We start from the raw sequence: 23407 nt of genomic DNA on the forward strand, positions 1-23407 counted from the left end.
TCGCTGATCATAAACATGTGTTTTGATCCAGAGAAGAATCTCACCAAATTGGATCAGTTCAAATCATTTCACTTTAACTTCACATCACAGACGAAACATCAGTTTGCTGCTGGGGAAACCTGGGGAATGCAGATCTACAAGAAATGACATTTCTTGTAGATCTGCACTAACAGTTTAAGCTACAGACGTTTTTTTTCTCCCTGTCCTAACACACGACTGTTAGTAAATGTCCATTCACAACTATCTGGCTCCCCCTTGTGTTGAAAACAGTGCACTGCCATAGCTGCTGCTCGCCACTGAATCGAAAACCAAATTAGTTGAACACAGAACTCGGAGTTCAACCGCGTGTTTGATTCAAATTGGCTTTACCTCATTTCAGGGCTTAACTTCACAAACACAATGTTTATAAATAATATTTCAAAATGTTGAATTTTCCCTTCATATAAATGATTGCCTTTATTCTTACTTACCCCCAAATATGTTGTTTTAATAGAGAAGAGTAATGATAAGATATTATGTATAAAATATTAAAAAGTAATAAGTAGTTTTATAGAACAAATTATGATTTTCTTTTTTGATGTGGTATAAGGTCACAGATGCATAAACACAGATCTATTTCTATTTGAATGTCTACTACACTGACACATCATACAAAACATGTATTCCCTTCACAGATGACCAGTTATTGAACACATTTACTCAGTTCTTACCTTTAGTTTTCGTAGTTAAAGAATTGTGCAGAGTAGTTCTGCTTGTCATTTGTTTTTGGATAGTGTTTTGATTCTTAATTTATTCCTGACTACATTTCCTCTTACGTTGTGCTGCTGTTCCTGAAACAAAGTGCTCCTATGAAGAATCAATAAAGCTTCATCTCATCCACAAAGAATGAACAGTAAATAAACTATGTTTAAAGACATTAAGACCTCAAAAGGGGTGTTGCAGCATGGTTAGACAACGCAGGCACTTTCCTGGTTGCCGCCATTACATGTTTGTACTTAGTTATTTCGTAAATAGATTTTAAGATGAGAATAATGTGGTTTGGTGAAAGTAGGGGTTGAGTTTGGTTTGATACCAAAAGGGACCCGGAGGTACGGCCTCCGGGTCCCTTTTGCCGGAGTCCCTCCTCCCCTCCTCCCCACCCTTATAACATATCCTAGTGGACATGTTTGGTGTTTGTGAATGTCCTGGTACACAAATCAATTCTACAGCACTCACCGACAAAACGCACATGTAACCATGACTGGATGCATTATTTTGTACCAGGCCCCCAGAGGCCACACACAGAAGATCATTAGGTAGGAGAAGTAATAAACCCCAGAGGTTAGGGTAGATAACCAGCATCTTTGGCCTTGTTCCTTTAATGGCCGTGTCATTTCAGATGTCTGCCCTTTCAGTTAATTAAAGCCAAAATGGATGCATGGTTGAAAATATATATTCAAATAGTCTCTTTATTCGTTCTACATAGTTGTACACCACTAAAGACAGTGATAGGAGCACACAACGGGCTTGAACATGTGTCAGTTACTTTGAGGATGGAGGAAACTTTGCAGATTTTTATTTTTAAGAAAAATAAGAACATTTTCTAAACTGTGTAACTGAAAGTATCCGGCCGAAACAGGAGAAATCAGACAGTATGTGCCAGATTTACTTCTTTAACTTGCTATCGATGTTTTTTTTATTCTGTACAGAGGGACAATTTGTACAAAATTAATCTAGATATATATATATTTATATATAACACTACATGAAACAAGGTAAATCATATATACAATATTAAATGAATCATATAGTACAGGTCACATACAAAAGGACACTTTAAGTTATGTTTTGGAAATAATGTGTTAAAATTAAAAGATCTGCAAATATCCTGCAGAGTGACAAGAAGCCACCAAATCATCTTGAAATCATCTCGTTATTTGTGGACGACTTGTCATTTTTTTAAATAAACCTCTAACATCTTAAACTCATAAAATCCATAAAACATATTCTCCCAGCAAGCAGGACTGTTTCATAAACGCAATGACAGAAATCCGTTTGGTGAATGGCATTCCTCCAGGGTAAAAGGTACATGTTTAACATGGTAGTTTTAATTTACATATTTTTGCATTCAAGCAAATACAGTATTAATACAGTTAACAAGCCAAGTCACAATGTCAGTTTATTTTCAGCATCTATCTGGCATTTTGTGGCCATATTTGATACCAGTCTGTTTCAGCGTCGGGCATTCTGAATGGCCAGAGGAAGGAAAACAGAACAAAAAGAAAAAGAACACCTGACATCCACGCTACTCACCTCCAGAGACAAGACAAGGAAATACACCACGTCAAATATGAAGAGCAGACCTCCTCAGTTTAAACAATGGTACTGACTGGAAGATACTTTCAAACAAGCTCCTCACTGAGAAGTGTCCGAAACACGGAGCCCACGAACCAGGCAACTGAATTCATGAATGGTAGCAACACAAACATGCCACACGTCTTTTATATTGGTTGCTCTCAGCAAGGAATTTCACTGATCATCTAACGTGAGTATGTTCACAGCTACTATCTGCTCATATGTTTGTTAATAAATTAATTTATTTTTAATTTATAATGAGGATATTAAAATCTTTATCCCATACAATACTAATACACCGTCATGCTCTGTAGAAGGAGACGGTGAACAGAGGTTCTAACTCGTAACGGCTGCTTAAAACCATCGGTTAGTGAAAAAAAACACACGACGCTGTGTGACAGTACAGATCTGTGCCCCTCTCCCACCCAACATCAAGATTATATCTCCTGTACACAATCATTTCTATTCCTGTTTACAGGAAACATATTTTTTTATAAAACCCAACACTCACCTTAAACACGGCCATGCTCTCAGTCTTTCTGCTCATGTGCATGTTTTATAAAACCAGAACATTATCACTGCAACTTAGGTAGCAAATGCAGCTTTTCATCCAGGCTTACCCTCATCAGCTCAACTCAAACCCAGCGAGTACCATTGTTTGAACCGTCTCGGCATCACTATGATCTGGTTTTCTCAAACATCGCCAGTGAACATAAGGAAGCAAGCATATAAAAAGAGCGGCGTATGGCACAAAACAATAAAGTGGAAAAGTGTCAGATGTCCACAGGACAACTTCCCCATTTCCTCGCCATCTTTCCTGGACGTTGCAAGGCTAAGGACAGGCCTCAGTTTGGTCTTAAATGTGCTAAACTAAAATAACAAACTTTCAAACACCAGTGACCAGAAACAAAGGCAGGTGTCCCAGATAAAAACATGAAACAAAACCAACAAAAAACACAAACGTCTTGGCACTGATAAGATGTCCATCAGATTGAGCAAAAAAAAACAAAACAGAAAACATACAACAGGTGGCAGGAAAGTCTTGTCTTTCATTTGACCAACAGGTTCTGTTTTTGTTCCCTTTGACAGAAAAGAAAACCAAGCAGAGACCAAGAGACGATCCTTAGACAGTGAGTCAGTCGCTTATTATTAAACCACGTCTCATCCTCAGTGAACACGTTTGCAAAAAGGAATGAAGGAACCAGGTGAGAGGAACCGAAAAGGGAAAACAAAAGTAGAACACGCAGATTGTGGCGAGGGCTTAAAGACACACAAACACACACCCGCTCCTCTTCCTAAACTGAAAAACAAAAACCTGAGAAAGCAGAACTCTGAAGGAGGTGAATATACAGCTTCTGCACTGGGGCAGCAGGGAATGAAGGAGAACTAAGGATTCTGGGTAAACAGATGGGGGGGACGGGGATGAGAGCCCAGCGCGGGGGTCATAAGTGTTGTTCTGGCGAACGGGCCGAGTGGATGTCCATGGCTGTCGAGGGTAGAAGGGGCAGTTGAACCAAGAGCCGGCAGGTGGCGGGACCTAGAGTCCATCGTGGGTGGTCAACATGTCTTCAGCTCTGCGGTGGGACTCCAAGGCTTTTGTGGTGTAAAGATCCTGAGGCAACTCAGATTTACGTCGCACCATGGGTCGCTCTTTCCGCTGTTCATGCTGCAACTGTCGGAGAAGGAAGACGAGAGAAGGACGTTTCATTCACTTATCTATTTCACATATTTGTGGTCAAGCACAACAACAAGTTAGTCACAATCCAACAAAATGTAATAAACAGAGAAACGGGAAGGACTGAGTCAGTAAATCAAAAGATAACGTAACATTAAAACAAGATTAAATCAAATTAACACAACATCAGACCTGTGCTACATGTGTGGAGCCTCCATGTGTTCAATATTAAATAAATGAGACTCAATGAGATAAACAATCTAATTAACGACTGTGTGATACATATGAACCATGTATCTTTAATAATCCAGGAAAATATTGAAACTCAACTTGTTATCACATTTTTACTATTGTATTGATTAAGAAACTAACTCCAATAAAACTTTGAAGACAATTTAACATTGATTTTTAACATTGACAGCATCTGAAATGATGTAGCAGCCATTGAGAGAATGCAAATTGATTTACCGATCTGAGATTGTGTCTCAAGTAAATCGTTTCACGTGTGTAAAACTGCCATTTTCTCTTCGCCATTCCAAAACAGCAGTTGTGCCGTACTGCCACTGTCAAATACTGTTTTTTAGAGCGGCGGAGGAGGAGTGATTTCCAGTAGTGCGTCAGCCAGAGTTTGCTAAAATGTCAGCAATTTGGCAAAATGTCCCGCTGGAAAGTTCCAGGAATCAGAAGGCTTCATGTGCTGTATACTAGACTTCAACTTTGAGGGTCTTACAATTACTGCACTAGTAATCACATCACGCACGTGAAGAACCACGAGGAGTTCACCAAGTCATGACCAATGTGTTTAACCTGGACATACAACAATGATATCGATCATCACTTCCATACAGGGTCAGTAACATACAGCTGCTAAAATATGCTATATAAGTGGCAATATATTTTAAATGCACTGGTATCTGGATGAGAAAAAAAGTTTTTGAAATATCGAAATTGTTACATTTGTTATTGTTTATGTCAATTTCTTATTTATGTTGAATACTGAACACTTTGGGGCTCTGACCACTGAGACATCAGGCTGGGGACATAAAACAGAAAGCTCTTGATTCCAGTGTTCAGTCTAGATTATTTTATACTTGCTTTTATAAAAAAAGTCTATAACAAAGTCTAATATTATACACACAGTATAGAACTATTGTTGTACAAATAGATTTAGAGTTTTGGTCAAGAACAGATCTATCAATGTAAAGGTTTTCATTAGAAGAGGAAAGATAACAGAGACAGAGAAAGTCAGGTTTACCTGAGTCGCGCCCTCCTCAACTGTCTCTTTTAACCTCTGAACATCTTCTATCAAAGGGACATCCGTCTCCATTGCTACAGGACTATTGAGGTCAGAGGAATCAACATACATAGAGAACTATGTTGAAAAGAAAGGGAAAACAAAAACAAAAAAAACACAAAAGGATGGAGAAAAGACTTTCAGTCGCATGCAAGAAGAATGAATCTAGAGGCTCTGGATGAATTAAATCAAGCAGCTCTAATCTATGGCAGTTGTAAGCGTGATGTGCTTTAGTTGTGGTGTAGAAATAGAAACGATTAAGACACTGTATGATAACATTATTTGGTATTTATTGATTTTGAAACACACAACTTGTGTTCAATTATATTAAGTGGTTGTCAATTGCGAGGACATAAGAGCTGATTTCAGACATTCACTTTTGAAAATGTCATTTTCCTCAGTAGAATATTGTCCTTGACATTTCCAGAACATTCAGGCGAGGGGTGGGGAGGGTGGAGCATGCAGGGGGCAGGAAATGTTGTTTAATTTCTACTGTGGAAATTACGCTCTCTTACGTTTGTTTTTTAGAAGTGCCATTGAGATTTTATTTGGTTGAAAATATATATTTAAAAAATGTGTTTGACATTTTGCCACTTGGACAGAGGCGGGTCAATCATTCCCTTGGCTGAAGCTTTACATCTACAGTAAAGACAGTGACTTTACAGCTGGTCATCAATCAGTTAACAAGGAAGTGATTAAGGGTAGGTCAAAGGTTAAATAGGTTAAACTAGTATTTTTAAAAAATGAATAAAATAAATAATGTTTGACCCAGAATTAGGATACGAGGGGACCGAACCATCACAGCAGGATTTGAACCCGTGTGTTGCTTGTCGTCACATCACTGATTCCTTTCACCACAACTAAGCACAGTTTTAAAGCACTTCATTCCACCTGAACTAGGGACAAACAGTGTGAGCAAAACCTACATGGGATAAGATGGAAAGGGAGCCACAATTCAGCAACACAACTGGATTACAGAAAACCCAAGACACTTCATGCATTTCATCTATAGTCCTACACACACACACAGAGACAGAGAGACATGCGCATTGGTATGAAGGGGAAATATAGATGTGTTCCAGAGACCACACACACTGCTCACCTGTGGATTTGACTTGGCGAGGTTCTCAATCTTGATCCAAGCCTCCTCACGTTCTTTTGACTTTGCCTTCTCTCTGTTAAACGAAGCACCAGACCTCCACTCATTAGTCTGCTACACTGACAAATGTGAAAACCAACACAACTATTCAGTCGCAGTCTTACGGCCGATTGAAACAATGTGTCACTCAGACGTTGTGTATAAGAAAAGGATTTATCGAGTGGGAGAAGAGTCTGTCTGTGCTGCTGCCTACTTGTTTTTCTCAGCCCTGAACTGCTGCGTGCAGTCGTCAAAGAGCTTCTGATTCATCTCCATGAAGAGCTTCAGAGCGTTGTAGATGAGGCCGTGGATGGTCCTGTGAGCAGACACACACACAGTCAGGATTATCACAAATAATCACAGACAATAAAGTAATAAAAAAAAAGATGTCATCAACCCCTGACCATTTTTTGGTTTACTTGGCAGTTTACCTGGCAAAAACGACAACTACTGGTTGGATTTACGTACAATTTTAACTAAAATTGAAAGATCCTATAATATTTTTGGACAGATGTGGAAAGTCCCCTTATGAAACCACATGTTAATTCACTAGATCCAGATTTCGATTGGCTAAATTAAACACTCTCCTTAACAGGCCAGACTTTTATTTTAATTTTTAAATCTATAAAATATACGTACACAATATCAATAAATGTTTGTAATATGGTACATATGGAAATAAAAAATCCATACCCAGCAGATTTAATAGCAGTTTCAGAACGGGCAGGTGTTAGTCAGTTGCTGTATGTTAATGTATCTGGCATGGATCCAGAAAAGGAGGAAATGGTATCACGCTCTTTAACAGTATGAGAAAAGGTCCTTAATGGAAGTATACATATAAGTAAATTTTTTGTCACCAAAACCAATCAACTTTAAATCCCACATTAAAGGTTTATCTGGAGCAATAGGTGCAATAATAAAAGGAATTGCTGATGATTTAAGTGATATGCACGTTGTGTACATTCTGTGACCAAACCCCATCTATATATAAATGTTCACATGCTCACTTCAGAGTTCGGAATGTGTCAGCAGTTGTGTCAGACGGGTGTTACATACACTGTGAGGTACATACAGGGCGTTTGAGGACACGAGTACACGTGGAGCTTGACAACTCGAGTGTCTTACTTGTTCCAGTGGGTTTTCGAGTTGCGGTACAGAGCCGGGAACATGATGGGCAGAATCTTGGCTGCGTTGTCACTGATCAGACTCATGATGTACTCGTTGTTCCAGTAGTACAGAGCTCTCTCTGCCACCTACAGAAAACAAACACCTCAGTCAGACATTTGAATAACTTTTTGGTAGGAACAGTGTTCTCAAACAAAAACAACCTCTGTCAACAGTGTTTTGGCTCTGCATCAATTTTAATTCCCATCAAGACTGAAACGCCTGAAAACACATTTATCACATGACCTCTCACATACACTGGGCATGCTTGTGCTAATGTAAACAGGAAGCATTTGGTAATAAGTTGCAATTTGCTCCATAAATAAAGAGCAATCTGCAACTCCTACGCATGTAAGCAGTTGTATAAATGTAAAATGTGAAATTTAGCAGGACACCAACAGTTGGCAAAGACAACAGGGTCAGCGATACTTTGATTATATATCAGATTATTCGTGTTGGGTATTACTTCGGTAGTCGAGGCTTATGCCAGTTTTTCTCTTCTGGAAGGGGGTCATGTGATAAGAGCCTGACGGATCAGTGAAGGCTAATTCAGGATCGAACAGAACTAATCAGCAAGCGGATGTGAGGGTTTATGTCATGTTTCTGCTTGTCTGGACGTAAACGCTTCCCTGGAGTTTTCAAACTAAAATGGGATTAGCAATGTTTCCAAACGTCTCCGTTATAGCGGCTCTAAAACTTCTGGGGAGTGTGGACGATAGGTGTATCCAATGGTCTGAGTTAAGAAGGAAATGTTGTCAAAACACATCAGTTACCTGGAAGTGCGGACTGGACACACACTTGGCGAGCTGTCGGAACAGAGGCTCCTGCACCTTCACAAACTCAGACGGCTCGATGACGTCCAGGATCTCCTCCAGCTCGTTGAGGAACATCACTTCCTTGGGACTGTGAGTCTTTGGCCAGTACTTTAGTAGAGCCATTACCACCTGTTGTGATGGAAAAGAGAGAAAAGATGTAATGAATAACTGTCCTGCTAGGAGAAAAGGGGGAGCGCTGCTGTAGGGCTCAAAAGAAAAGTTTAATATCCGACCAAGAATGAGCCAAATGATTAATTCATGAACTTGTGACCTTGCAAGAAAAAAAACCAATGAAGGATTAAACACGAGCTTCACATTTTTAAATCAATTTTAAGCCCCAAATTTGAAGTTTCAGCAAGAATTAGAATGGGACGTACCGGCTCAGTTAGAGTGCTGTCCTTTTCCAAAAACTGCACCACACAGTAAGCCAGCTACAAAACAAAGAAGTACAAATCATTTCACTGTGAAAGCATCTGAATTTATCCACAAGCAAACTTAAGGTAACCGACCGACAGGCCCGAGGCTCCGACTGGCTGAAACATGCAATCACAGTTATTTTTTTTACAAAAGCTGCAGAATGTCCTGCTGCTCTTGTGAAGAAAAAGAGGTGTGTTCTTAAAGCAGGTTCGGGCACGAATAATCAAATACATTTTAAAAAGAGTTTCCCCTATAAATAATGTATCAATGTTAAAACTGCTTTAAATAAGAATGTTAAATCATGCTTCTCAGGGTTTGTTTTCTTCTCAACTTACCTGTGGATGGTAGACACTAAGTGATTTGACTTTGTGCAGAGGCAATAGAACCTTCAACAGGAATATTTTGTGCTCTTCTTTTAGTGGTAAGGCAAAACCGTTGATTATGCTGGAATATAAAAAAGACAAGAATTATCAGAAAACTTGAAAAACAATAAAAAACAAACCATCTTACAGACATGTATTCACTTAAAGAAGACTCTGTGCAAATTTTTACATTTGATTAAAAAAAAAAAAACTGCTTATTTATCCCTTTTGCAGCCTCTCAGTGGATCCTCTGACTGAAACAGTACAGCCAGCCCTTGTAAGCACCATCTCATCCTCTTAACGGTGGGAAGGCTTGATCGGTGAGCTCAATCAATTCTTAAAAAAACATCTCATCGTGCTGCGCTGCAACATCCTGCAAAGCCAACCTGCTGACTGCTACGTCCACCACTCTGCCAGCTTGCTAAAACAGGAAACCGTTCTGAGCAGTGACACCCAAGCTCGTCTCACAGGGATAATTACTGTCACATACGTTTACTTTGTTATTTGAAACCTTGTCTGTGTTGAACATGAACATCTAACATCATAACATCTTTCTATTAATTCCAGAAATCTCTGTCTATATGTGGCGCGTATATATCTAGTTAAATTTTCATCTCGTCGGCTTGACACTTGACATGTGAATTGTAAACGGGTCAAGAAAGTGCAGTATCGAAACTGGCGCGATTTGTAATGATAAGGCTCATACCTTCCAAGTATTTCCAATAGTTCAGCTATACCATTGTGGTGCTCCGTTTCATAGATAAACCTGTGGGGACAAACAGGAACTGGATTCAGTGGCTATACGCAGATTCTATATTTGATGATTCATTGGTCGACCATTCATCCTGGTATACATGATTAAGACAAACAGCAGTGGGAGGGCTGCACTGACCTATAGAAAATGTTATTGATCTGTTTTCTGATGTACGCTCTCAGCCCCAGGAACTTTCCATAGATCCGGTGGAGGGTTGTTTTGAGGAAGTCTCGCTCTCTGGGATCCTCGCTGTCAAATAGATCTAGGAGCTGCGACGTCGAAGATGTGAAATGTTACCTCAATGAAAAGTCACGGTGAAAATTCAATTTCTAATTCAATTTTTCCTAAATATTGTTACCTTACCTGCATAACAAATTTCTGGTCGATGTATTTCTTTGCTATGTTGGGCTGAAAGTCGGGCGATTCTAAAAACCTAAGGAAAAACTCATAGACGAGCTGCAATAGAAACAAACAAGACAAAACAACAAATGAGTGAATGCTTTACAGATACTTTAAAATCGAGTGTATCAAGCTGTTCTGTTCTTTCAGTTCTAGATGTGTGTTAACGTGGTTATTACTGTCTATTTAATTCTCTTATTTTTATACGTACATAAAATGAATTCATACTTGGAGGCTTTTCTAAACTGAGAATCATTTATAAACCTCTCAGTTTGGCAGACGATTAAATCATTAAAAAGAAATGTCAACCTGGAGGTGTGGCCACGCTGCTTCAAGCGTTGGCTCGTCCTCTTCTGGATCAAACTCCGCTCCGGTGGGGTTGGATGATGGAGGCAATGTTCTGAACATATTCACCGCAAACTGGAAGAGGGGAAATGAAAAATGAGTCGCTGAATGTTTACGACCCAGGACAGAAAACCATTCAAGTCAACTTCCTTTTGTTTCAATAACCTAAAGCCACAGTTCGTGCTTCAATCAGAGCAAATATCCATTTAAGTTTGAGAAACAATACAGCGGCTCTGCCCAGGTTGTGTTAGGATACGCTACAAAAGAGTCTTTCATCAAAAAAAACAGGCCCGAACTTTCCCCACTCGTGAATGAATGTTTACCGTCATGAAATGAGGTTAAACCAACAGTTAAACCACATCAAACTGGGGTTAGGACTGCTTCTTTGATTTGGTGATTGTTTCTAAGAACAATGCAGTGTTTTAAAATTAAAGTAACAGCAGCATCTCTGCAACCAGTTCAGCACACAGAGCGAGTTCAGTGCCAGATGCCAACATTTTGCACATGCACTTGCTTGTGGAGTGTTTGCCTGAAGAGGTAGTTAAAAATGCTGACATCATATGAGGAGTACAGATTATTTATTCATATCCTGGGCCTCGTGTTAAATGATTAGGAGCCGTGTTAGTGTCGCATTACACAATTTAGTTTTTCTGCCACTATTTAATTGGTCCGTGCTCAAAAATCAGTAAGAAAGACAATCATCTTTAAAAAAAGGTCCCTAGAATTCTATAAGTCTAGAATAAATTAAAAAACCTTCATGACAACTCAAAACGCATAACAAATGTCACATCTTGGTTATTCTAAAATCAGTTTTCTTTATAAGTTAGTGTTAAGTTTGCAAACTAGCCTCAGAGCGAATGGCCCACAATAATCTGAGTGTGTTGAGTTAATGGTCTCTCACAGTGTCAACTGACACCCCTGTGGGCTGCTGCTCCATGCTAGGCAGATCATGGGACACTGCAGGTGGCCTACTAAAACAGCAAGGGCCTTGTTTGAAAAGACAAGCTACAAGGTAGACCGAGATAAGACTGTCAGGGCCGACCTGCACTTCATCACAGAACAGGCTGCAAGAGGAAAAGTCATAACAGTGATTAGGACAATTCTGCTCTAGGCTTCGAGGATGAGAAGATAATGACAATGGAGGGAGAGAATCTTTCTAAAACTCCTGTGTTTTCATTATGTTTACGGCAACGCTTCTGTATCCTGATCTTCCTAATCTTTATAATCTCCTTGTTGAGTGTCTGTAATTAAAATGAAAGCAATTCTTTCATTAATTCCACCATTAACAAATCAATGAAGCCTGTGGTGAAAATTGTGCCATAGTCAAAGTTCTTTGCTCTGGGGGGGGAGGGGGGTAGTACTAGCTTTCAAGTTAGAGTGTTCAGAAGGAATGTTTAAAATTATATTTTCACATTAAACCTGACAGCTTCTTTTTATGAGCTTCTGAAATAAATAACCTTTTTCATGCCCCCCCAGTGGTTTCAATCAGAAAACGAGAACATCCACACACCAGTTGATGCTCCAATAAACGTATTTATAACAATTTCCGGGTAAAAAGTAAATTATGACGTTTATGGGAGCAACGACTGGTGTGCGGACATATTGGTCTTTTCATTTTTAGCCACTTCTGTCCGGCCCCTTATTTTTATCAAGTTTGGATGATTGTGTGCGTTTGTATACTTTCTGAATCCCTAAATTATGATTTTAAAGAAGTGGATTGGTTCAAGTTTACAGCTTGAACCAACTATTTTGATCATGATTAATCTAGTGATTATTTTCTGGATCCATTCATCCATTAGAAATAGTTAATACAGCTTCACTTTTCACACATGTTGTCGTGTTGCTGGCTTATTCTACAACTGTTCAAATCAATTTTTATAGTTTTAGATTTTTTTCTTCTTTTTTTTTGATGAGGAAATTTGTAACAACCAGGGCTTTTTCTAGAGATGTGAAGGAAGAAAGTGACCAAGAACTTGATCATTCTTGCTGTGTGGAGATGGAAGAAACTACCAGAGGGGCGACCATTGCTCTAGAACTCCACTGATGTCTGCTTTATGGCAGAGACAGAAGCCTCCCCAGTGAAAGACACGTGAAAGCACCAACAGGACTTCCAGACTGTGAAAAAAATGATTCTTTGGTCTGATGAAATTAAGATTAAATTGTTTGGCCTACATTCTAATCTCCAAGTTTGGAGGAAACCAGACACAGCTTGTCACCTGCTCGTCACCATCCTGACAGTGACGCGTGGTGATGAAAGCATCAAGCTGTGGTGGTGTTTTTCAGCAGCAGGCGGAAGGAAGACAGGTTATGGCTGAGCAAAAGCCTAACAGAGAATCCCTTGAGGAAAGTCTCTCTCAGAGAACCCAGCACCTCAGACCAAATGTTCACCTTCAAATGACCCTGAGCGCACAGCCAATACAAAGCAGGAGGGATAGGGACAACTCTGAATGAGACAGAGAGTCACAGTTCTGACTAGAAGTAATAATAGCTGATCTCCCACAGTCTCCATCCAACCTGACAGAGGAACTGCTGAGAAGAATGGCATATTCATCAAATCTGTTATACCCGTGGTGTTTTGCATCTCTGCTAGAGTTACAGGTCAAACACATAATGATGAGAAAAAAAACTTAGACCAACAACAGTTGGCTGTTTTTCCTTCCACTGTTTGTATTGGTCTATCGTAATGGATACGTATTATTAATTTGCAGTGTGTTCTGTCACCTAAGCTCTTCCAGTAAAGCCCAAACACAAAAGGAAAACAAACAACTCAGAGAGATTATGGGGCAAACAATGGTAGTGAAGACAACAACTCCCATGATATGACATCATCAAAAAGGTGTTTTGTCATTGTAATAGCTCTAGTGGACCTTTTAGACCTTTGGGCTTATTTGTATTTTAATTGCAAGATAGAGGCAAGACAAACACAAAATCTGCTAATATGTGAAGCTACATCCAGAATATACTTTTGCCCTTCACAAAAAAGGCTAATACAATCAATTAATAGTTTCTTTATTTTTGGATCTAGTTTGATCCTTCGTATCTATGACTCTAACCAGCTTCTCTCCAAAAAGATACGGACGTGACGAAACATGATCTCAAACCTCAGCTGGGACACAAACCAATAGTTGATTCATAAAATAAAATGTTTTCTTATTAGTCCTCCAAACATCTCTGCCCCGCAGCTACAGCTGGCCCCTGCTCTCAACCAGAGTTTCACTCTCATCGTAAACTTAAATCCCTCCGGCTCCACTCACCACGTGCACCACCTCTGGGTAGATGGGCTCTGTGATGACATTCCTGTTGTGGGTGATGTACTCCACCATTTCGCTCAGCGCCGCCCGCTTCACTTCCTTCCATTTTAGGTCGCTCAGCGGGTCGGACAGGAAGTCGAATAGAACACAGCACTGCCGTAGCTTCTGGATGAAGAGCTTCTCCTGCTCAGCGGGGGCCACATCTAAAGATGGACAGAAAAGGGAAACAACGTTAAGCGGGCAAGTGAGACAAAGTCCAGTGGCAAAATGAGTTGCAGGTGTAACAAGGCTAAACAGTGGTAATGAAAGATACGCCAGAGAGTATCCGATAAAGGAGCCATGACCAAAGCCTGATGGGTCAAAAAGAGAATGTCGGTTCAGCTGTGATGGATAACAGTTTAAAAAGCAATGGAAATAGAAGGTAGCAGGAGAATGATGAGGAGCGGCAAATGAGTCATGAAGACTGAAGTGCATTGAGAGAGAGGCAGAGATGGTGAGAGCCCAGGGGGAGGATAACGACAGAGCGGAGAGGAGGAGAGAGCGCCGAACAGGGGGGGGAATGAAGGATGAAGGATTGGGGAACTTGGTGAACGGTCACAGATCTATTCATAAATAAAACAGAGCTATTTAAGCCTGTCATTGTATTTAACCATGGTGGATTTTAGGATTTCCTTATTCTCCTGATAAAGGCTGATTAACGAAATAGCACCGTGATTCCAAAGTGTCGTTGTTATGTGACACAACTTTGATGTTGCTCGTTTGACTTAATGTCTGATGAGTGATTTTATCTTTGCTTAGAAACCTTCACTGTCCCTCAGCTACCCGAAATAATCACTGTTAGATAGGTGTTTGAAACAGTGTACATTTCTTTTCTTTCTTTCTTTGTCAGACCGATTACGGAGAAACCACTTAACGGATTTCCACGAAACTGGGTGGAAGTATGGAACATGGGCGGAAAAACAACACATTAATCCAGGAATTCAATTTCACATTTACCTTAACATCATGAGATATGGCATATTTTTGTGATTTCCCCCAGATTTCTCTGACATAACTCATTGATCTTGATGTAAAAGAAAGTTGCATTTAAGAGGCATACCAATGAGTGACTGCATTAATGATCGAACCAAAACGGTCAACTATGTGATTGCATTTGCACAGTTATAAAAACTGTTTAAGCAGGAAGTACTTCTGCCAAGGAGGTTACGCTTTCCCCCCTGTCCTTTTGTCTGTTTGATTATAAACAGGATTAGGCTGAAATTACAGGATGGATTACCAGGAAAGTTAGTGGAATGATGCTGTGTGAGTCAGAATAACTCATTAAAACTTGGTTTGTATTTGGATTGGGGACAGATCTAAGAATCTCTATTCACAAAGTTGTGCATGTTCGATGCAGTTACAATAAAATGTGGCGGGCAAGGCAGTGAGAGAAAGTACATCATCCTTACATCAAAACCATAAAGAATACAGCAAATCCTAAAACACAGGTGTATAAACCTCTGCAAGTCACGTCTGTACAGTAAAGACCTCTGCCTCATAATTACTTGTCAGTGAAGGGTGTGGCTTTAACAATAGGCTGGCACTGAGGCTCGAAGCTCTGCACACAAGGAGGATGCTGATGCCATGGGTGAGATAAATTAGATCAGATGTAGACAGTACATTGTGTAAACATCAGAAGGGGAGAAGGATGAATCCCACTCATCCTCAATGATTCTACTGTAACCTTTTGGCAGAATGCTTCCAATTACTGAAATAAGCAAATTAGGCCGGGAGACAAATTGTGATTTATGAAATTGTTACAGGGTTCTAATAGAGAAACGATAAATAATAACCAACCGATAAGGGCAACGAAAACATGTTATGTGAATGCAGAAATATTATTCACATGATTCTAGGATAAATTCATTAAATATTTCTTGCTGTCTTCCATCTCGTTAAATTAGACTGAAAGTAATGAGGAAATAAACAGGCATCAAATTCTGACGATGAATCGTGCAGAAGTTCGAACGGAGGGAAAGCACTAGAGGAAAAGCTTGGTATAAGAAAAAAGAAGGAAGTAACAGGCAGCTACAACTATTTGGCCATGCCCTAATTTAAGTGAATGTACTTCGACAGTTGCAGAGGCCATGGCACGGAGGAGAGGACGGTGCACACACACAGACACACAAACTCTTCTGGAGTGTCAGTTTCAAGTCGACCAATTTATCTTGATGATAGTGAGAGGTTGGGAATTCCAGAGGAGAGAGGGCAAGTGTGTAAGCTGCCATTATAGCACACATTTCCATAAATTATTTGGCACCCAACTTGGCTGTCACTGTCACAACAGGAAAATGAGTGTCCTTTACTCCTGATTAAAAACACATAAGGTTATTCTCATTGTTATTACGTGGTAAAAATCAGCTTAGCAGTACTTTTCATTTCCAGATAGAGGCTCAGTGGGGCATTAACGGTGAGAAACAGCAGCAAGGATTAAACTAAAAGTAATTTATTAGGTTGTTTACTTTGTAATTTGCAATTGGTTGACCCTGCCTGGGACATGAAGCTGACCCGTAACGCGTTGCCTCGCCTTGCACCCCTGACCGTGTCAGACTTAGCTTGCTGCTATTACATAAGTCTGTCTGCTCGTGTCATAAAGTTTCTGTGCGCTCCCAAAATACCCAGCAGGTTGTTGTGTAACAGAGAAAGGCCTAGTGTTGTGATCCCAAAACCGATGTTAAGCACAATGTGACTTCTATTAATGCTGCAAACAGACGCCGGCGGAGAGCAAGTATGCGCACGCACTCACACTCCCGGGTATCATGTCTTATGGAGAACAAAACACGATTTATCTTGATGCCCCCTATTCAAAACAAAAATAATAAAGTGGGATCACATTGGAAAAAACGTTAGCACTGCAGCCGCTGCAGGTCTGAGGTTTGAACTGGTTTCGCAATCTGCTTTATGACCAGCATATTATGCTCAATGTAAACACTGACAAACTTCGATATGTAGCGGAACAGTGTGTTACAGTTTGGTATGAGAGGTAGGACTCCGGCCACATTGATCAGTTATAACTGATTGGGCTGCATTGTAAGCATCAGCAGGGAATACTTCCTGCATATATAAAGTTCTACATCATTGACACAAATGAGACACACTCCTAGTTGCACTTTGGCGGATGCTATGATACTGATAATGGCAAGAAAATGCTTTGCCAGGCTTAATATTTATCTGAAGCCTTGTGTCTTGAAGAAAGATTATCTCCTGAAATATCTGATGAATGTGAAGCTCACTTTAATAAGGGCAGGAATTGAACATTAGATCATGAGAAGATGTTGAGCACGATTTAGAGACGATCCAGGATTTCTGGGAGCTCATGCAAGGACACCAAAATCTAGTCACTTTTGTGAAGATGTAAAAAACAGTAACCGAAACTAAGCAAATTTGCATGAAATAAACACAGTCCTGCAAACATCCACGCAAAAATGTACAATATCTTGTATAGTTCATGCAAATCACCTTCTGACAATATCTGTTTTAGATCTTTGGAGTCAGAAACGTTATGAAGGACAACACAAGTAAGCTGGAGGAACTTATTCTGGGTAGAACACAAAACAACATATCTCAACAACAAGTTTATTCTCAAAAAATAAACTTTTGACAAAGACAGTGTTGACACACGAGTAGACAATGTCCGGACAGGACAATATCACATACAGTAACATGTGCAGAGTAGACTTCAAATGCACTACAATAAATAGATGACAGTGTTCTAAGGAATGGATTTGCCTGAATTAAACAACATTATGTTGTTTAATTATGGGTCCTGAAGCCACCAGGAGTGAGCCACCACTGTCCTGTACACATCCATGCACACAATGTCCATTAATCTGCGTAGTAGCAGTTTAGTTTCCCCCAACAAGGAAACACACAACACTGACTCAAGACATGGGCATGAAGTGCAATCTGTCTCAACTTGATCTCGAGTGAATCCGGTCTTTAGATGTAAACAACAGAGAAGCCCAATGGGAGGAGGGAAAGAGACCGAGTGTCCAGCTTGTTCTCCCCCAGCACTGAGTTGTCACTCTCGGCAGTCGCCTCTGTGGTTTAATAGAGTGTGATCAATAATCGCCAGAGGCTTCATCTAACGCTGGGCTGCACCCGAGTACAGTGGTAACAGGCTGGGGCCTTTCAAACATGACTGAATGCATTGTGCACATATTAAATAGGCCGAGTCCCGCTTGTTGTAATCCTGAAACATTGCTGCTGCTGCTGCTGTGACACGGCCGGCTGGGGGTCATATCGACGGTGTGTTGACACAGATCCGCTGCACTTGAAGAGGAGAGACGTTCATTCAAGACTTCACGAACATGAGGAGTGGTGGTGGTGGGAGGGTAACAAGGAGGGGAGGAGAAGGACGAGGGGAGGGGGGCTGCTGCAGAGCTGTGTCCGTCTGCTGTGACCAGTTTGCACCCAGAGGAACTGGAGTGTGGCAAAAAAAAAACGCTGGGACCGAGCAGAGCAGCAGGGGTGGGAGGGTGAGCAGGACTGGCAATGTTGGAGACAGCTTCTAGCATTAGCCTTTAGCTCCGCGGGCCACGGCTAATTACTGCACATACATACGCGAATGCCGAAACGCGCAATTCTCAGCGAAACGTAAATGTAAAGCCGAGGACAGGACCCTTCCCTGGGCTATGGCCTCACTTCCTTTGACATCACTAGCTCGGCGGGGGGATGGGCAGCGAGCAGCTAGCTAGTAAAACCTGATTTTTTTTTTTTACACAGCGTCTCGCAGCGAAGCACACGAACCGTCCCCCCCCCACCCCGGTGGATTCCTCCAGCGAGCCGAGACGGCGAACTCGTCTCTCGGATTCTGGACGCGGTGTGAACCGAACGGTCGGTCGGCGGAGGAGAACCGGGGCACAGCGACACACACACACGGCTACCTCTCCCCGTAATTCCCCGGGACAATGCAGGCGGAATAATTCGTCCTTACGTACCTCTGAAGTGCATAAGAGCCAGCGGCGGAAAGGGCCCGTTGGAATTAGGCGCGTCCACGACCATCCTGTCTCCGGGTTTATTGCATGTCAACATCTAAACCTCAACCAGGAAGGCGCATCGACTCAGGGCGAGAGGCCAGCCTCCATTTTAGCACAAAAGCGGATCAGAAAATGAAGCTCTCCGCCGCTGGAGGGAACTGGCTGCTCGGTGACGTAGGCAGCGAATGAAGCGGCTGATTGGCTGAGCGCGGGCAGCTTCGACGTTTTCAGGGTGTGACGGGCTGTGGAAGAGGGACAGGGATTTGCTGAGAGGGCGAACAGGGGGCGGGACGTGTGTTGGAATTTTGGCCCCCCCCGGCTCCTCCTCCTCTGGTGACGCTGTGCACATCTGATACAGACCTGAGATCAGATTCATCCAGATCAGCTGCACAGTGGAACCATCAGCAGGGTTCATAGGAGAATCTGATTCAGGATGGGTGTCAGTTCCTGGATGAATCTTCAGAGGCCCCTCCTGTCGTCTCTGCCTGGGTCTTTATAAGAAGGAGGTGGAGGCCAGGGTCATGAGGGGCCGCGAGTCCTCTGATTCAGCGAGGAGGGGAAGGAGATGAGAAGAAACCACACAAGGAGAAAAGGATGGGACGACATCCAAAAAGAATAGCCCCCGAAAAATTCCACTGGAAGCTGCAGTGGGCTAAGATCTTATCAGATAATCCTTTATTGATCGCTGTGGGGGAACTTTAGTTAATTCAGCAGCCCAGGTACACAGAATACATACAAATAAGAAGACTAGATTAAAAACAGAGTAGAACTACAACAGCACTTAGTAAAGTGCACACCTCCGCCAATAGTCCCCTTCAATGCATTCTAGCGGCTTCAAGTTGCAAACACTCATAGATATCAGTCGACTTAATGTGCCAGATTTTTTCAACAAGAGACATTCATTATACCCTTGCAAATCAGGTACAATTAAAAAATCTGCCCTCCGATATGATCCATATTTAATGGGTTTTTCTCAGATCCCATATTGTGTCCTTTCACCAAGTTTTGTGATAATCCATCCAACAGTTATTCCGAAATACTGCTTACAGATAAACACAGGTAGATGAAGACATAACCTCCTTGGCAAAGGTAATGAAATAAAAAACTATATAAAAACAAGGAGGGCCAGGCCGACGCCTCTCTATGTTGAGGTGGAGTGACTGCCTCTGTATGTTGATCCCCTGCGATTAGCTGGTGACCTGTTCAGGGTGTACCCCAACGATTGCCCAATGTCAGCTGGGATTGGATAAGCATAATAGATGCCTGGTTTGATGGATGGATGCACAGATTAACGATTAGAGGTAGTACACAAAAAGTAGCCGCAGTAGCAGTACAGCCACTGGCAATGTGCTGTAAAACCATCTCAAAGTGACACAGTGATGTGGAAAGTAGCAGTGGGTCAGCAAGTATGTTAAGTAGAATGTTACTGTAAGCAGTGGCAGTTCACACCAGACATGATCATGGAATTAAACTCTATCCTATTGAGATATATATATATATATATATAGATCTCATCAATCTATTGTTTGGATTAGGTCTCGTAAGACAGCTTTAATAGACGACCGTGTTTTCATCAATTAGAACAAAATCAAACGACAGTCCATCACCTCTGGTCTTCCCTTTTTTTGTTTTGTGAGTCAAAAACGTTTCGGGGCGAAGGTAGAGTTTGCTGCGTTATGTTTTACTGAGTGACGTGCATATGCGTAGCTAAATTAGCTGCAAACAGGAAATGAAAGCGAAAAGCTGGAAGGTTTATCTGATGAGGCCCACTCTGTTTTTAAAGCAGATTTGGGGGGTTAAAGTAAGGTGTCATGTATGTATGGTGCTGTAAATTAGACTTTAAATGATATAGGTTATTTTGGAAATAATGTCTCTAACCCTCCAAAACGACAAATTGAATCAGCATTTTAATCTTTACATAACAAAGCAGCTTCTCCGTGTTTCATGTGATTTATCAGAGGACACGCTGAGTGAAACCACATTCACGCCACAAGGCCGAGTGGAGTTTTCTTAACAGTGGGACTCATCATTTCATCACAGTCCCTCCACAGTCTTTTAATAAACAGAGGGAGCAGGCTGTCCTCCAGCAACGGATACAGCCAGACAATTAAATACAATTTAATTAAAAGAGTTCAACAGGGAGGCTGTGATGTACAGCATGTCTTGTTACAGTCTGGAATTACCCAATAAACATCACATCTAAGGGAACTTGTGGAGGGCGGACTATTCTGATTAAATGAAATGATCATCCCGGTGCACAAAATAGGTACAGTTATGCAAAAATGTATAGATCATACATCTACAAGTAAAATGTCTTCTTGGCTGGTAACTTTAGACTTGGTAGTCTATGTGTTAATAATTGATCTAGAGAGAAAAAGAAAGAAGAGGAGAAGAGGAGAAGAGGAAGGTCGGCAGTTCTCTCTGTTAGTTTCAACCTTTACATTCCACAACCATGACAACTGGCGACTGTATTTGCAGAAAGTAGCCACTTACTTCCAACAAGCAGAACAGGCGGGCAGACAGAAAAAAACTTAAATCATGGGCAATATTCTAGATTTATTAATTGTCAACGCTAATGAAAATACCAAATCTGAAAATGATCCTATCCTGTATTATCTGTGCAGCCGGACCTATCACAGCAGGACAGTGCTCAGAGGTAAAAGACCCCATCGAATCCTATGTTCAATCCCACAAAGTCAATCCATCCATCAGAGAGAGTTCTTCCTCTGTGACACAGAGCTCACATTGTTGTCCAAGAACTATTTAAAAAAAAACACACAAGCTGACACGCTCCTTCATCACCATGAACAGTCATTTATTTTAAGTGACCCACACACAAACACACACACTTGTCTCTCTATAGTTGTGAGGACACTGTGGATATTGTGACATAATTCATTTCCTAGCCCCCAATCATAACCCAATTATAACCCTGAACGCAATAAGCCTTAACCTCCAAACAACCCTTTGACTTTGTGAGGATCAGCCAAAATGTCCTTGCAAAGTCAAAATGGAAACACACAGACACACACACACACACACACACTGTTTTCTGCTGCAGTAGAAACTCACTAATTCCGAAATCATGTGTTTTCCTGTGGCTGAATTTAGTCCCAAACAAATACTATTTTGTCCCAACTAAGAAAAGGTTTCTTGAAAAACCCCAAGCTCAGCTGTTGAATGGTTTTATTCAACCTTTCTTAAAAACATAGAATTAAACTTTTGGCTTTAGTTTTTTTTTAAAGATCTTCAGTAGTGATGGATGAACTTGGGGCTTAGTGTTACAGATGTCAGACAACCCCCTGCTGGTTTTCATCTTTTCATGAAAATTCCTATTTTTTAAATCCAATAAATCAAGTGTTACTCTTTAAATAGTCTGACATATATGAAAGCATTACATCATATATATTAGATATTGTTTTAATGCTGACTGAGATGACTGAGGATACTGCAACACTCCCATCTTGAACCAGAAGATGGCAGCGCAGTCAAGTGTCCTCAGCGACGCTCTTCACTAAATGTTTCATGGCAACAACCCACTGTTTATTCTTCTTCAGCAGACACACAGTGTAGCTCTGCTGTCAACGTCAAGTAAACAATGACGTTCTGTGACCATGTTTTCAACTGGGCCTGTTTATTTGTTTGTTTATTTAGTTTGTTTATATTAGCAAGATTAGGGAATAAATACCAAACCAGCCTTCATAAAACTCGCTGGACCGATGGAGCCAGAAAAGACAGAATTCAGGTTAACTGGACGGATCAGGGAATTTTTCTCCACTTTCTTCACATAAGGACTGTTTCAACATTTCGTAACATTTTCAAGGGATAACATACAGATCTTTATTCTATTTTATATTTCTCTGATAAGAACTAGACCATCGTGAGTAGGATTGTTCAGCCATGGTGGAGACATTTGCGCCACTGAGTGTTATTCTAGTTAAAGATTACAACTTAGATTAAATTTGTCCTATTTGTTCCCCAATTAAAATATTAATTACTTTTGTCAAGCAAAGCCATGTTTCCATTTCTCTCTTTCTCTCTCTCTCTCCTACACACACAGAAACACACAAACAGACAAACACACACACCAGTGTTGTGCAAGTTCACACCTCTCATGAACTAGTTCAAAGTTCAGTTCATACAAGTAAACATGAATAGTTCAAGTTCATAGTTCAACATTTAAATTCTGAACTAGTTCATAGTTTAGTTCATTTCATAGTTTTTAGGCGGAAACTGAGAATGAAAGACTTAACTTGTTAAAGAAAACCTTATCCATCACTACCCCTTTACTGTCGGAATGCTTATCAGACAGTGTGTAAAAATCCCTCAGATAATAATAAGGTGCATCGGATCTCGGATGTAGTTGCTGAGTCTGCGTCTCTGCTTTCTCTTGCCCTCTGTATATGAGACCGAGAGCTGTTGTGTTGCAGGTACGGTCTGC

General features: G+C 40.9%; 1 protein-coding gene across 3 annotated transcripts; it reads right to left on the minus strand.

Annotated features, from left to right (window-relative positions):
* Positions 1-1421: 1421 nt before the first annotated feature.
* Positions 1422-19124, minus strand: ppp2r5ca (protein phosphatase 2, regulatory subunit B', gamma a). Of its 3 annotated transcripts, none has more exons than XM_062396872.1 (14): positions 18928-19124; positions 13952-14151; positions 10662-10772; positions 10317-10409; positions 10092-10222; positions 9906-9965; positions 9173-9281; positions 8798-8851; positions 8379-8549; positions 7567-7694; positions 6656-6757; positions 6406-6478; positions 5265-5381; positions 1422-4006 (listed from the first exon to the last, which is right to left on the minus strand). In XM_062396872.1, exons 1-14 carry the CDS (start codon positions 19019-19021, stop codon positions 3872-3874), a joined length of 1578 nt encoding a protein of 525 aa, XP_062252856.1. In that variant the 5' UTR covers positions 19022-19124; the 3' UTR covers positions 1422-3871. The 3 variants fall into 3 exon arrangements, with proteins under 3 accessions (XP_062252856.1, XP_062252857.1, XP_062252858.1); XM_062396874.1 differs by having other exon boundaries at positions 3867-4006; positions 5265-5346; XM_062396873.1 differs by lacking the exon at positions 5265-5381.
* Between the last annotated feature and the right edge of the window lie 4283 nt (positions 19125-23407).

This window comes from Platichthys flesus, chromosome 10, assembly GCF_949316205.1.
Source record: "Platichthys flesus chromosome 10, fPlaFle2.1, whole genome shotgun sequence".
In the NCBI taxonomy this organism is placed as follows: domain Eukaryota; kingdom Metazoa; phylum Chordata; class Actinopteri; order Pleuronectiformes; family Pleuronectidae; genus Platichthys; species Platichthys flesus.